At 36.5% G+C, this 16,593-nt stretch overlaps 1 protein-coding gene across 1 annotated transcript in view; it reads right to left on the bottom strand.

The window, feature by feature from the left end:
• The window catches only part of LOC124364359 (protein big brother-like), a 58,071-nt gene that overhangs the window by 7,284 nt on the left and 34,194 nt on the right, over positions 1-16,593 (bottom strand). The window contains exons 4-6 of the mRNA XM_046819758.1: positions 11,947-12,063; positions 11,672-11,791; positions 1,687-1,776 (exon numbers count right to left, since the gene is read on the bottom strand). Of these exons, the coding sequence (XP_046675714.1) occupies positions 1,687-1,776; positions 11,672-11,791; positions 11,947-12,063 (327 nt within the window). The remainder of the gene's footprint in view (positions 1-1,686; positions 1,777-11,671; positions 11,792-11,946; positions 12,064-16,593) is intronic.

The following is a 16,593-nucleotide window of genomic DNA, read 5'->3' on the forward strand; positions in this document are numbered from 1 at the left end:
GGCCTCGGACAATCGCAAACAAAAAACAAAGTCGTTAGTTTGTTAAATAGATGTTCCTTTTTGTTCTGGGCGCGCTCAGTCCGAGGGTTCCGTTTTAACTAATTGGGAGGTAATTCTGTTTGGCCCAGGAGAATAGACTGTACAATGTTGTATGGTGACTGACTGTTAATTAATTAATTTTTTAATTAATTAAACATTAAAATCCTTTTACACAAACAATTAGGCTACAGTTGTATTTTATAAGGATCATTCGTTCTTTAACAATACAACAGTTTGTTTTTTAACTTTGGCACAAAAATTGTAATTTTTCATCAATGTATTGGAATTTTTAAAAGTTCAATTTATTCTAATCAATAAATACGATTAGTTTCAAAAATTTAGCCTATGCGTGAATTTAATTTTGGACTAATTTAAATGACAATTAAATAATTGACTGCTAATTAAACATTAAAATCGTTTTATACAAACAGTAAGGCTACAGTTGTATTTTATAAGTAGTATTAGTTCTTTAACAATACAAAAGTTTGTTTTATAAAATTAGCACAACAATGTATTTTCGTCAATGTATTGGAATACTTAAAAGTCCAATTTATTCTAAACAATTAATCCACTTCGTTTGAAAGATATATGTGTGAATATATTTTTAAATGATAATTTCAAAATAACCCTTTGTCCTATTGATAAATAATCTGGCAAGTAATTTTATAGACTTACAAAATGCTTGCGGAATTAAAATGAAAATTCGATGAGTAATTCTCAGCTTAGCCTAATCCGCGCTTGTATGTGAACGTGTGAGATGTCGATATGTCGGGATTTGTTCCCTCGTTCGCTTTGCTCACTTCGTGTGCTCAGGCTGCGGTTCACAGCCTGGATTGTTGAGGATTAGTCTCCTGTCCCGTAACACAAGTGGGCGGATTCCCACAGCACTGGTCATATTTACCGTAGGAATCGAGAGGATGTATTTCAATCAAGTAGACGTGCAGTTCGTAAGTTGGAGGAACTGATTTTAAAATATAATTCATTCAAATTCATCTAGGTATCTTTGTGAACACGTTTGCAGTGCATGAAAATGGCTTCCACTGCAAACCTTTTTAAAACAGCGTAATAAATACACATTTCAGCTTAACTCTAAATAATTAAAAGCCTTCATAACTTATTGTATTAGTTAGATCGTACCGTAAGTAATAATACAAAATAACCGTGTTACAAATAATTAAAATGTAGGTGTTTAAATATCAAGGCATAGAATATGATTATTCTAATACAGAATAAACAATTTTGTCATAATAAATAAATATTTTTGTTTTTGTACACATCTCCAAATTATATATAAACCTACAGCTATATAAATTACTATTGTAAGAATTATTGCTTAATATAAATAATTTTTTTTTAACAATATCATGCTAAATAAAAATTTGCGTGCATAAAACATTCCAAAACATTTCATTCCGAATTATATTTTTTAATTTCAATACAATGATAAGATCGTCTTAAAACAAAAACATATTTGGTAAAAATTAAATATAACTAAAAATTTAAACTTAAAATTAAAAGGTAAAAACGAATAATAGATTTATACATAACAGCGGGCACTAACTAAGACTGTACATCATATTAACGATATCTACAGAGTCGGTGGTGTTGGCGGGGGGAGGGGAGGACCTAGGGGGGCGTAAGGCCTACTTGCAAACTGAGGCCGACTCTCTGAGGTCCTCCGTGGCAGCGACCGCCTTGGTGGTGCGGGCCTTGCTGGAGACTGGAGGCCATCCTCAGCTGTAACAGAATAGCAAGATAAATAACTATAACATATGGAGCTACTGGAGAAATAACAATGCAACAATGGCAAATTGTTAAATTCTAATTCTTGTTGTGTCATTTCTTGTAATAGTAAACTTCGGCATTGAAAAGAAGTGACCTCAATAATTTGTATCGTTATCACACACTTATTTACATATATCACTAAAACCGAGTATTGTGTGGTTCTGATCCACCTTTACTTACGAGTATTTACATATATCACTAAAACCGAGTATTGTGTGGTTCTGATCCACCTTTACTTACGAGTATTTACATATATCACTAAAACCGAGTATTGTGTGGTTCTGATCCACCTTTACTTACGAGTATTTACATATATCACTAAAACCGATGATTGTGTGGTTCTGATCCACCTTTACTTACGAGTATTTACATATATCACTAAAACCGATTATTGTGTGGTTCTGATCCACCTTTACTTACGAGTATTTACATATATCACTAAAACCGAGTATTGTGTGGTTCTGATCCACCTTTACTTACGAGTATTTACATATATCACTAAAACCGATGATTGTATGGTTCTGATCCACCTTTACTTACGAGTATTTACATATATCACTAAAACCGATTATTGTGTGGTTCTGATCCACCTTTACTTACGAGTATTTACATATATCACTAAAACCGATGATTGTATGGTTCTGATCCACCTTTACTTACGAGTATTTACATATATCGCTAAAACCGATGATTGTATGGTTCTGATCCACCTTTACTTACGAGTATTTACATATATCGCTAAAACCGATGATTGTGTCGTTCAGATCCACTTTTACTTACGACTATTTACATATATCATCAAAACCGATGATTATGTCGTTCAGATCCACCTGTAATGTAAATCATTTGGATCCCAAAAGTCACATTCCATCACTATTTTAAGGATTATTTCATATCATATCACTCACGTGGTCGGTTATACAACTAGAGATATATTTAATTATAAACTGCTCTCAATATGTAACATATTTGAGGAATAGTTGAGAAACAGTGCTGCCACAACATTTTCCTCCTCAAATACACAAATAACCAAATGGAACATTACAAGACGTAGTCTGTATAGCCTAAGTAACATCTTTGAAGTAGAAATGTAATGATCCCTGGAAGTTTAAGGTGTTTTATGTAACTTGATTGCTATGTAATTTATTAATGCTATGTTATTTTATCTCTGGCTTACTGGCTCTTTTATCTTTGTTGTTCAATTTGTAGAAAATTGAATACATTCTTTCCCAATAATTTCTTCATCCATTGAGTATGCGAGCAAATCTAGCAGAGAGCCTAACCACTCCTTTTCTTTAAATACCTTAGGATTATCGAGGCTTTGCCTAACAAATGAATATTTAAGCATTTGACAATTGAGTTGGAGCATTTGGTACTGAAACTTTGGTTCCATGCTTATAAAATTTACTTCAACTTTTTTATTATGTTTGGATAAATTGTTAGTTAACTCTCTTTAAACAGGATAAAAGGAATAAAAGTTCCATACGGAATTAATTTCTGTAATTATATAGAGTATAACTTATATCAAGAATCAAATTGTAAAATATTTGCATGTGAGTAGAAAACTATACATTATATAAACTTTTATTATTATGAAACGTTCGTTAAAAAGGAATAAAATAAATATGGACTGTTTCCTTTATTGTCTAAGGACTAAGGACTAAAGCAACCAAGATCATATTGAAATGCCGACGTAATTGTAACATGAAGCCAAAACCAGAAAATGTTCATTCCACTTAGTATAACCACAGTATTGTAATCTTTATCATTGCATTATCAGCGGCGATAAATAAACCGCAAGGAAAGGTCATGAAGGAACAAAGCAACTTGGAGCAGCTGCAAAGTGAAACTTGTTTTGTTGCATTGATTGGCAAATAATTATTGGTGACTTGAACAAATAACATTGTAACTTAATTAATTGCCCGTATACATATTCCTTGCGTAGTCTGTTCGTAATGAGTAGTAAAATCTTAAAATGTAATCAAAATATTTTTTTTGTTGGCACTTGTTAATAATTTTACTAAACATGTTCCTAAATTTGTATTTGCGATATGTGAAGAACATCTAGCTGTTTTGAAAAGTATACGGTTAAGGATGGACATTTTATAAAGCAACTTATTCAATAATTAAACTAAATCTTTAAACTTAGTGAAAATTACAATTTTTAAGTAACGGCAAATTTACTGTATTCAACCACATGAAAAAATCAAGGGTTTTTTTTTCAATTTTGAAACCCATCCGCTCTCTATATTCTATCGTTTTAAAAATTTGTGTTTGGTTTTCAATGGAAGCATGGATTTGGGACGACTGAATAGGCCAACTGACAACTGAGTTTATTCGAATTAAATATAACACGTTTCATGTAGTCGTTTTGCTGTGAACATGTATTGACTTAAGTTATATACTATAATAAATAAACGATAGACTATTTTATATTTTACAATTTAAACCAGAAGATTGTCTATAATTTTAGGATGTCTCGTTTTAAGTTCAATCTTGCTATTCATCATATTATTTCAGCTTTAGTTACACTTCATCGTCGCTTATTTTCCGTTTAGAATATGTCAAAGATCCCGTTTCTGAGAAAGAAAAATAATATTTACAAATCCCACTGCAAAGTTTAAAAAACTAGCCGAAATCTCAACCATTATTAAGTTTGAATTGACATTGCGAAATATGCCTCATTAAAGGAAGCCGCTACAATCTAACACAATATCTGCTCGGACTCCAGTGGCGTTGTAGCGACTAATGAAGACATTTTCTGCCCGGACGCCTCGGCAAGATGGCCGTATCCACCCCGGGGGTCGGGGGGTCAGGGCTATTGACATATTGACATTTGTAGCCCGGGGCTCGGAGATTACTAATGGAATTGTTTTTAAGACCAGCGGGGGGTCGAAGGGGCGACCCGGGAGGGCAGTTTTCCTAGTTTTGTTCCAGCACAGATAAATCTGACACAATTTTTCCGTCACTATTCAATTTACTTGATGCTTTGCTGTAATTACCTGGGAAATCATGGGAAGAAGTCCACAGCGTTATGTTTCCTAAATGTATAGTAAAACACTACGATAAGCTGGGGAGGAGGTGGGATTGACAAAATGTAATATGATTTCAATTACTAATTGTTTGATTCCGTATATTTATAATATAAATATTTATCACCGAGTATTTTTCCCATTAAAGATTTATTGAGGAACTTTTCATGCACAAATAGTTGGAAAATCACATTAACTATGGCTTCTCCATCGCCGGAATCCAGGTTATTAGACTTGTGAAGCACGTTTAAACCATTTTCGGTCTTACAAAAACTGTGATAAAAGAGCTACAGAAAGATGCGTAACACGAACTAATTACATTAGCATACGAATTAAAATATTAGACCACAATCTAACAGATGTTTACCGTTATTTTCTAGAACTCAATGTGAATTAAGCAACAATTTGGTGACTCCTGAATCTATACAGTATCTCCTTGCTCGTCAAGCACAGAGGGATGATCATTATTTGGACTGATAATCAAGACTGATCCGATTTAGCCTTTGGTGTGCAGCGCAGCCGACAATCGCATTTTGTCGCTGTGCCCCGCGGGGCAGGTATCTGTGACACTGTCCTACCCGGGGCCGGGGGACACAAAGCCGGTGATACCATCGGCTAATGTAACACTAAACACTGGCCCCGCGGGGCACGCAGATAATCCTGCCGGTAAAAACTGCGTGGGAGACTACTAGTGTCACCTGAGTGCTATACAGTGTATGGAGTGCCTCTGGGGACTGAATTAGTGCCAATCTTTTTCTTCTTTACTCACTTTGCAACTACCCTCAAAATAAAATTCAGAAGTTTTCAAAATAAGTACAGTGTTGGTAGATGAATAAAATAGTCAAATGTACTTTCATGACTTTATTTTAAAAATTCTATATATAATTTGTTTGGATATTATAAAAATTAGCTTTCTGATTAAAAAACTAAATGTAGTAATTTTAATAAATGTAACGGAGCAACAATCAACAATTTATATGATAACTCAATTAAAATTGACGTGAAGCTATTATAATATTCCAGTATTAACACATTTAGCTTTGCTCTTTCGGAAACCATTTTTTCAGTAAAACACGTAATAGTTTACTTCATACGTTCGAAATTATGTATCCAATATGACTGCGAAATGCGTAGGTATAAAGCTTAGAAATACTTCAACGCTACTCTACGGAACAAATATTAAAGCTCGAATATATGTTATTTTGAATCGAAATAAATTTTATTGTTGTTTTTTGTTACTGAGTACAAACAGAAGTGGCATAACGGAATCAAATATTCTCGTCGTTGTCTACTAAACAATACAAGTATTGATAAAAGTTCGGCAGTATTTCCTTTATTAAAAAAGTGACATCGCTCAGGGAGGCACAGGACACTCACTTACTGACAACACGTACATGATTATTTCCTCACAAGGACTTTTATTACTCTCATTTCCACTTTTGTAGAGCGTGACAGAGAAAATGAAAAGGCACGAGTATTGTGTTCACCCTCGCTCGCTTTTAATGGAAGAGGGAATTCTTTATCGGCACCGGGCAACGCGACTGGAGGGCGGATTGGCTTAGGGGAGTCAACTGTTCAATCTGAGAGCAACGCTTCCACTTGTCATTCCCTATTACATCCCTTCGTCTTCAGGGTGAGTATTCATTTATTGCGCCCTTAGCTGCTGTTGCACTCAAGACCATCGTGGGGGGTTCGAATTGCATTCATTTGTTAGCATTGCATTGCTAAAATTAAAAATTTTCTCTATAAACTATTTAATTAATTTCAAATCTTTTATGGGTGAGAAGCTGTCCTTCGTAATTTATTAGCCCTTCTTACTTGTCCTTCAAGGATAAACAATGAATTCGGAATTTCTACCCTTAAGAGATAAAAATAAAATATAAGCTTTTTACTTAAACATTTCAGTAATGACTATGGCAAAATCTGAAATGAAAAGTTGAATTTAATTAGACAGTTCTTCAATTACATTTTTAATTGTTCACATTTTATGTATAGCGCCACTGTGTTACTAATAGACACTGACCTTAAGTTGGATTAAATCGCCTAAAGTATTTTAATAGTTAATACTTTAATAATAATGGTGGGTTGTTTTTGGACTAACAACCTAGGATACGGGTAATATACAATTTTGAAGCGGTAATATTTGTTTTGTGTTCATCTTTAAGAAGACGTTTATGAAACAAAATAAGTCAAGTGCCGCACAAAGGGAAGTCACCTTATACAAACGTTTTGAGTTTTGAAGACCTTAAGGAATGATTTTATCGTTTAAAATGCAGATTGTTCACAGCCTTTAGGCCTACATGAATTAACTCTGGATGAAAATTATACTTTAGTATTTTACCTCAAGCTCTATAATAAATTGGATAAATTGGTAGACATACAATGATAAAGTGGGAATTTCGATAAAGATACAACCATTCAAATACGCCTAAATTGAAAAGCTTCTATAATGTACGAGTACTACAGACTGAAGAATACATATATAAAACTGTTTATAATCTATATCGTTTTGGCATTCTAAAAACATATCCCTCTACAACCCTAATTTCATGACACCTGGTCCACACTGGTCTTCTAATGGTGGTTAGATACAAAGGCAAGTAGCAACTCACGGTGTGGCATAATTGCATAATTAACAACATTAGTCACGGCAGGGTGCGAGCGTATCGGAAGAGCATCACATGTCCCCATTAGGCGCAGCCTGTACGACCCGACAACAAGGTGTAACTATGACACGGATTAACGCACAGCCTGCTTGATATGCAGCGTGCGTGACGCTTCGGACGGCGACGCGATCGCAGAGGCAGGTGCTTCCTTGCGATTGTTGCTCAACCCATTGTAGCCCTCCCCCACCCCTCCCAATGTACACTTGTTTTCCATTTAGACGGCTTTGCCCAAATGAACCTCGACCCCTCTAATCTACGCGTATTTTCTTAATTAAATCTCGGATAAAGGATTTGCCCTTTGTCGGAATAGAAATCGATTCGCAGATTTGACCCGGCCGCGCATATTCATGCCGCTTTGTCTCCCCGATATTTGAATATGTTCTCTGGGTTATTAATTGCCCCCCATTATAGTCAACCCTCGACTTAAGCCTTCGAACGCTTGACAACATAACTCACTTGGCTTATCAATTTGACCCTTCCGCCCCCTCCCGCCACTCCCTCTTCATAGCAACCTACATCAGCTGATTTAGTGTTACAAACCGCGCGAAACTCCATACCGTCAAACTGTGGAATTGAAATGTGCAAAGCACTGACTCTACAAGTTATAAGCTTAAAAATAACATTATATTTTTGAGCAATGTGGTTTAAATAATGTGTTGATCATTTCTGAAAATCGAAATGTCCAGAGCTTTAAATTTTACAAAGCCTTCTAACTAAAGTGACTGGATGAATCTTGAAGCCTAGTTTGTGAAATATATAATTTTAAAATTCAACACCCGTGATTGACAAATCACTTTTCTAATTAAGTAGAAAAGAAAATTTATTTATTTCAGTATAACTAAATAATATCATTTTCTTCGTTTGAATCACTTCATGATGAGAAAGTTAAATATTAATTAATATGCTCAAATGTTAACAGGATTTTACTTAAATTAAATTATTTGTATCTATTAAGTGTAGGAAACAGGATTTTTTCCGGATATTCGCCATCGTTCAGTGATACAAAAAATCAGTAACACCTCGATTACTGAATTGTATCACTAAACGATGGCAAATGTCCGGAAAATCTTGTTTCCTTCACAATCCTTCCATTGTCATAAACCAACTTCAAACAAAGTATTAAGTGAAATTTGTAGCATAGCACACGGTCCATTCGGTAAGAAAACATTACTTAAATCTATACCATTTTGCCTTTCGTCCCATTTGTCGGAAGCACTTAAGGAACTCTTTTCAAGCGCCGACCAAACTGAGAGGGGCAATCACTTGAGAGCTCCGACTATCCGATAATCCGGGGGAGTGGTGGACAAGGAACAGTTGAGGTGGAATAGTGGACAGTGGGCAGTGAACGTTCCCACGGGGACAGGTGCTTTGGGCTGAGGCGATTCTTGGAAGAGACATCCGACGACACAACGGGACGTAGATCAAATCAGAAGGATGTTGCACAATCGTCTAGCATGGTCAGTATCTTTACAGGAAGAATGTGAGGATTTATGGGCTAAGAGCGATTGAGATGTTCGAAGATCGATTGCCCAACACAAAAGTCTGCAGGTTGCTCGCGGGTTCCGCCTATCCAAGAAAAGATGCTTTTGTTGGACTTCTACTAGGGACACCTCAATAGATTTGTGTCGTGGTGATAAACTGACTTTTCCACCTGTGCAAATACAGGCGTTATCGGAGGCTGGAAATTTGGTTTGAGATTCCTGTTGTGAATGTTTTTGAAGTTAGGCCTCAGTTGTAAATAAAGAACTGCTGGAATGACGTTACACAATTGAAATTTTTAATAATGTAACGTAATTAAAGTTGAAAACTCCATGCAATAAAGTACTGGGAACATGCTCGACTTTATATTACTGATTTCAGAGCAACCGCTGAACTTCCGGGAAATTGTGTCTTCGTAAAGGAGATCGCTGCATCATTCTGGAATATCCGATGCTACAGGGAATCACGTAAGGAAATAACAATTCTATATTAGGATGTCATCATCCTAGAAATTCCATCAAACCCTAATTTGCTACATACAGTAACGTCAAAACGGTTTCGTTGAACATTTAAAATAACCACGACAAGATAAAGTGGTATGGTATATGACAGTGTGTTCCTGCAGAAATGTCTACTCACTTCTAAATACCCAACTTTTGTCCGCCGTTGACCGGGTCGGGTGACGCGGGACAACTAATGACGGCGCACAACAGAATTCAGAGAAGGCGGCCCAAATATTGTAGTGGGTGTTAAATGGGGTGCGAATGGGCTGATGTCAACTTGATTTGTGACGGTTCCCGGGGACAATAGTCGGAATGCCGGCGCGAACCGTCATTTGGACAAGTTTCAAAAGTCAATTGGAGTCCAACAGCCAGCTGGCCCACGTCAGATTACCAGACAACCCTTCTGAAGGATCTGTGCCTGCTGACGGCGGCCACAGGATTAGAGTGGAGGTGGCTTTTGACTTCGAGGGCCATGAATGGATCTCTTCAATGGACTTCAAAGGCGATTCCTAATCTTGCACGTGACTAAGAAGTAGGATTGTTGTTGGGAATCCAAACTACTCTCTCATAAAGAATAGCGGAGGGCGCCTTACTTGTATTTCAGGGAAATCGTGATCCAAACTGATGTCCTTTTTAGGATTTAGAATGTGAAATAGTTCCTCGAAATGGGAAAATGTACGGTACATATTTCGAAACCACCTTGCGTACACACCAATAAACTATTCAATTACTAACTATGTTTTTACCCGTAACTCAGCATTTACTAACACCAAAATAACCATTCTTCAAACTTGCAGCATAACTATTTTATTTTTAATTTTAAACCTTTCGTTTTAATATATTCAATCTAATTCAAATTACGATTATACAAACTAGAATTCAAAATCAAGTTCTTCAACCCTAACTGTCTAAAGGATGAATTATATTAATAACTTTGTCAGATAATCCTTTCTGCAGTAACATTTGATTACAATACTTGAAATGAGCGTCTAAGATTAGCTATCCCTAACCTTGGGAAAATCCAATTCAAAAACAAATCACGAATTCTCAACTCGTCAATTCTCAGAAATATTGTACAACGCACGGCAGCCTCTTGTGAACAGGTATTGAAATCTTCCAGTTTGTACGCTTCGGGCTGACACGAGGCTGTAAATCCTTTATGATTGGCATGTTTGCACTCATGTCTCGTCTCTAGCTATTGTTTGGGTTCTATGAATTCCTGAAGGGGAAATACCGACTTTGCCTTTCTTGTGTCCGGATTTTGGCAACTGTTTTGTTGCATTACTGAACCCACAACACAATTTAAAATTGAAGTTACTGAATATTGGAAGGATAAATTTAGTTTGCTATTCCAAATCCTGCAGAAAACCATGATCCTTAGCTATCACCCTTATACTTATCAATGAAGTATTATGAATGGCATGTTTGCACTCATGTCTCGTCCGTAGCTATTGTTTGGGTTCTATAAATTCCTGAAGGGGAAATACCGAGTTTGCCTCGCTTGTGTCCAGATTTTGGCAACTGATTTGTTGCATTACCGAACCCACAACACATTTAAAATTGAAGGAACTCAATATCGGAAGGATCAATTCAGTTTGATATGCGGAAAATCATGATCCTTGGCTATCACCCTTATACTTATCAAGGAAGTATTATGATTGGCATGTTTGCCGACAGAGGGTGCAGGTGGCTCTGGGAACTACGGGCTGGGTAAACACCCCCTCACCCCTTCACCTCCTGCTGCTGTTGATCTAACAATGTACAGTTGAACGCGCTTCATCCCTCCTCCAACCCTGCCCGCCCGCGGCACTCATCGCAGCTTCCAGCGTCTCGCAGACCCACCCATCCGGCTCTCACCATCCCCCTTCTCATCTGGGCTAAGCAAGCAGATTAGAGACATTATCCTTTTAATCCTGGGAACTGACACGCCTTTGCACCGATCCGTGAGGGCAACACTGAACTCCACAACAAGAATTTGCACAATTGCTCTTGTTTATAGATCCACCAATCGAAAGACATTGGTGCCCAAAAAAGATTTTAACAGGTTCTTATTCAAATGTTCCCATCTGAATCGGTTAGCTCGATTCGTTCTTATATGTCAGATAAATTTTCCAATCCCTGAATTTCATATTAACCTCTCAGTTACTATACAGATTCAACCCCTTACCTCGAGATCTGGATCTGGACCACGCTCTTGTTGTCCTCTATATTGCCTCTGTTTTTCCTCGAACTCCCGCAGTCGCATGTTGTAGCGCTCGATCTGCTCCCTCAACATGGAGTCTTCGATCTGCAACAAAGACCATTGGTCGTTGTCATACTTTTAACTCTGTGACCAAACCAAAGAGGAATCATGTGATTCACAGTGGTTTATTTCTTTCTATTGGTTATCGCCTATAAAACATTCGTTTTTATTCTTTCAAATTTTATCACTAATAAACTTACCATAGCTTTTTCTTCGTCAAACTCCAAGCAGCCAACTCCATCGAGACGTTCCAAGTCGATCCAGCCGCGCCACCGCACACAGACTCCATTCATGATGAAGTGGGAACGCAGGTGGACCTACAAAAGGACAAGAATTGTATAAATCAACTAACAAGGATTTTAACAATTTTGTGAAAAAAGATAAACTGATCTCTTTACCAGTAATTAAATATGTTGAGCTTACTTTCTTGTAATCGGATAAAGTTCAAAGAGCCCGCCGATGGCTACAAGAAGACTTAATCAAATACAAGAGGGGTAGCGGATTTATTTGTTAGGGCTGTTTTGGGCCAAAGATGCCGGCATCATAAAATATGTTTACAGTTGGTTTATACGATAGGGCCGCTAACAGACATGCCCTACATAAACACACGGTAAACATTTGGTCATCTGTCGTATGGAGGGAGAGAGGGGTGATTTTGAGATGTGTTGAAGCAAAAATTTGAAGAGTACAATACATTGGAGTTTTTTTTCTTTTATTTTTCGTCCTTGCCGTTTTTTACTTCACTTGTACGAAATTCAATCTTAATAATCATGGCTTTATCTGAATTTTAGTATTTTTTGGATTTGTCATTATTCGTAGTATACGTTAAAACCATATTCTTCAATCAATTTTTTAATGTTCAACTAAAACACTTGTTTGAAACTTGTGTAAAAATGTGTGAAACTCTTGGTAACCCAGAAGTCAGTAGGACAAAGTTTACAATTTTTGACCTTCTAACAAATTTATTCGAGATAAATTCACGCTGGGAACATGAATGGACCCCAATAGAAGGAGAGACCGGCTAGGAAACGTGCGAAAGTGACATTGACACCACAAAGCGCCGATTTAACACAGACGTCAAACAGAAGTCGAGTCGGGGCTGTGACAGCAGCCAGCGATGCACGACTGTGTTTACAATAACCATTATTATAATATCGAATTGTGAACGATGGGTCGGCTATTGTCGTCAACACTCGGGCATTGTCGGGAGTTTTCGTCCATTGTCGTCGCCTCTCGGCCATTGTCGTAATGATATCTGCTGATGGATAGCCCAGGTGTTCCCCGCTCAAGGAGCTCTCTTCCCCTCTTATCGAAATTGGCCGAATACGAAGGGTCACTTTCGTTTCGAGGGGTCTTTTTCGGATTGAACGGCGTGAAATCTTTTGAAATAGAACATTTGTTGTAACGCTATTCGACCCTAAGTGACGATTCATCTCTCCTCCTTTGCAGACTTAATTAGACGCCTCAGTCAATACTTGTGTAAACACGGTGGAAATAAAACGGGATCGTAATGGAAGCAATAAAATTCCGGGCGCAGCGCCCCGGGTGGAATGGGGATAAACTAAACAAATAATGGAAACTGTCTGTTTATACGATGAACACAGACACAGATTTAGGTTTAGTACTCAGGAATGTTTGGATGGTAGTAAACTTCTGTTTGGATGGGTCATTACACGATGGCACGTGTACATGTTAGGGAGCTTATTCTAAAATAATTTGAATACATTCTCAGGACTAATTTCAGAAAAAAACTTACTCCTGGTAAACTACCGTACTTTGTAAAGAAGCAATGTTTTACTCAACGTCGTATGTGTATTTTTTACGATTTCCCATACGTGTTACATAATATAAATTTGTTACGTTTAATTTAAAATTTGATAATTAGTAAAACATCCACAAATCCATAAACTATCACACAATTTCCGTGAAGTCTGGCTACGTTATTAAAAATACAGTATTTATTAATCGTTTGATATTTAGGGATCCAACTAGATTTTTCTATAAGGTGAAAATAATGTTTAAACTTAATGATTTTCATGAAATTGCACAAGACGCTTCATTTTTATATTAGGAACATTGAGTTCGATTATGGCGCATGCTACTCTATGGTGTCTGGCTTAGCGTTAGCGAATATTTTTACGGTGGTCTATGGGTAACCACGATGGCTATGAGAATATGTCAGAATAAATAGATTTATAAACAAATTCCGTACACTCTTAAGAGACTTTAACGTGGACTTATTAACACATGTAGCCTAACTATCCCAACTCGTTCAAGATCATTTTATTGAGATTTGATATGTAGACTTTTACTATTTAAAAAGTAATATGAAACCCAATTTAATGAACACTGTGAATGTACCATGTATAATATATATCTCCAGAAAAACTTAATCTATAAAATTGTAATTTTGTATGAAACTTCTAGACGGAAAAATGGATTCCAGTCCCTAGATGCCCAATCATTAGACAGCGTCGTTGAACCTATCATTCATTAGGCTGATACAATTTCAGTTTTGTTTGCTGGGGCATGTACAAAATTTTTTTTCGTTTTGAGTGTAGACCTATCACTATGTAGACCTTTGGGTAAAAAACATCGTGTCAAGCATCCTTCACAGCGAAGGTTTAAAACGATACTCCAAAACACTAAAGGACAAGGGAAGACACAGCAGTAGACATAAAGGACACGATGCCGCCGATAAAGATGTTGAAAGTGTTTCTCCTCTCAGGACCTAGGCTATATCTATATCCTGATCGAGTAATGCGTGCTGTCTAAGGACACTGGAAGGAAAGGTCAGTCACTTCGAGAGGGTATCAGTTTCTACAGACGAAGGAAGGCGATCAATATCAGAGTGGGGCGCCGACAAAGGCGTCTAAAGTGTCTGTCCCCGGCAGAGTGTCGCTATTGTGTCAGAACAACGATATTCCTGAGGTCTTTGTCGAGTTTTCGAGTGTCCGAGTGTTTTTACAACTTTTGTTATCCGTGGATTTTTTACAGTTGCAAAATATTTGCAGGAAATTTTGGGCACGTCTAAACAATTTACTTTATAGAAGTTACGTAACAATAATATTACGTAAGCGCACACTTAAAATTCCTTTCTGTGCAGAATTTAGTTTTGTTGGTCTTTGATGATTCCGCCATGAATTTCGTGTATGAGCGCATCATTACATACACTATTTATTTATTACAGAGGTATATTGTACAGTATTTATTTAAATTTAAAGTGATAATAAAACTAATACTGATTGAAATGATAAAAGTGCACAAATATTTCAGTTGACAAGAACATATTATTCTAATGTAGCGTAGAAGTTAAAATTAAGTATAAAGCCTCAACTCTGATGTTAACAGTGTCGGCGTTGGAAACTTTAACGCATGGTTCGGTGATGGTTAATAGAGAGTTATGATGGAGGAGTTATTTTTCTTAATCAGTATAACAATTACTTTCATTGAGGAGCAGCTTGCATTGAATTTGCAGAATTTTAAACTAGAAAAAACTTGGCTTTGTTAAGTAAAGCCAAATATTGTTGTATAATTTCGCTTATAATTATTTTTTTACTAATTCAGTGAATTTTGGAAATTGTTAAAATTTCAGAGTAAAATTGGGGAAATAACACCTTTCAAAGAAGACTACTATTTTCCACAAGTCCACTATAGAGCCCAATTCAAAACACTTAACTATTTCCTCACCTAAAAAAGCAGAACGTCCTGAAAAAATTGGAGAACTATCATTTTATGTCAGAATCGGAATGGTTCGATTCCGTAGCCTAATGTTCCTAGTTTATTATACAAAGTGAATGTTTCAGATACAGTTGTTTAGTTCAGTATATTTCACCAGATGGTTTAGAAAGTTAATAACATAATTCCAAAACCACAACAATGCCAAACTCGTATAAATTCAACTGGTATTTCTTTCTAAAATCAACAAAGTTATCCAAACCACGTGAGCGAAAAGTTCTACGAAAACTACTGGTGATGTAAAGAGACCGATTACTTTACAAAACCAACGATCTAGATTACAAATGCTGTCGATTTGACGCCAAATATGCAGTGTTGGGAGGGTGAGGGGACCCGCGTCACTGTGAGGTGGCGATCCGTCACGTCTGCTGTCACTCTTCACAGCAATGAGAGACGTCCGGATAAGCGAGAGTTCACATAACAAGAACTGAAGAGAGGAGAATTCGTTGACATTGATTTAACGAATGTATAAAATGTAAATTGTTGTAATAATAGTGCAAAGTATTTACAACCAACAGAAACATTATTAGGATAAAACACATAAGATAACTACCAAGCGGTAGTCGACGTCGTCACCATCCAGCAATGAGATACGTCCGGATAATCGAGAGTTCGGATAATAACAACTGAAGAAGGAAGACTCGTTTAAATTGATTTAACGTATTTACAAAATGTAAATTTTTGTAATTAACCTACGTTAAACAAGTACAAACTATTTACAGCCAATAAAAATATTAATTTGGAGAAAACTCCTGAGATAACTAGGCTATAATTTGATAAGAGTTAGGTTAGATTCTATCTAGTATTGAATCCATGAATTTACTCAAGTAAACGTTTCAAAAAATATTTGTATACCTAGCCCTAATATTTATGTTATCTCCGTGTGGTTTAATTATATGAGATGAAAACATTACATCTAGACTGAAAATTATGTTAATCATATTATAATTGGAACAGTTTGACATCTGCGTAGTTAGTTTTTACAATTATATCTTTATTAACTTAGGGGCAGAGTTGTCCGAAAACCAGGTAAGAACCTCTAGCAGACCGCCACAGACAGTCCTGTTATTTATGGTGACAAGGGGCGTTTAAGGCCTCCCAAATAACAA

The sequence above is a fragment of the Homalodisca vitripennis genome, chromosome 6 (assembly GCF_021130785.1).
Source record: "Homalodisca vitripennis isolate AUS2020 chromosome 6, UT_GWSS_2.1, whole genome shotgun sequence".
NCBI classification, from domain to species: Eukaryota; Metazoa; Arthropoda; class Insecta; order Hemiptera; family Cicadellidae; genus Homalodisca; species Homalodisca vitripennis.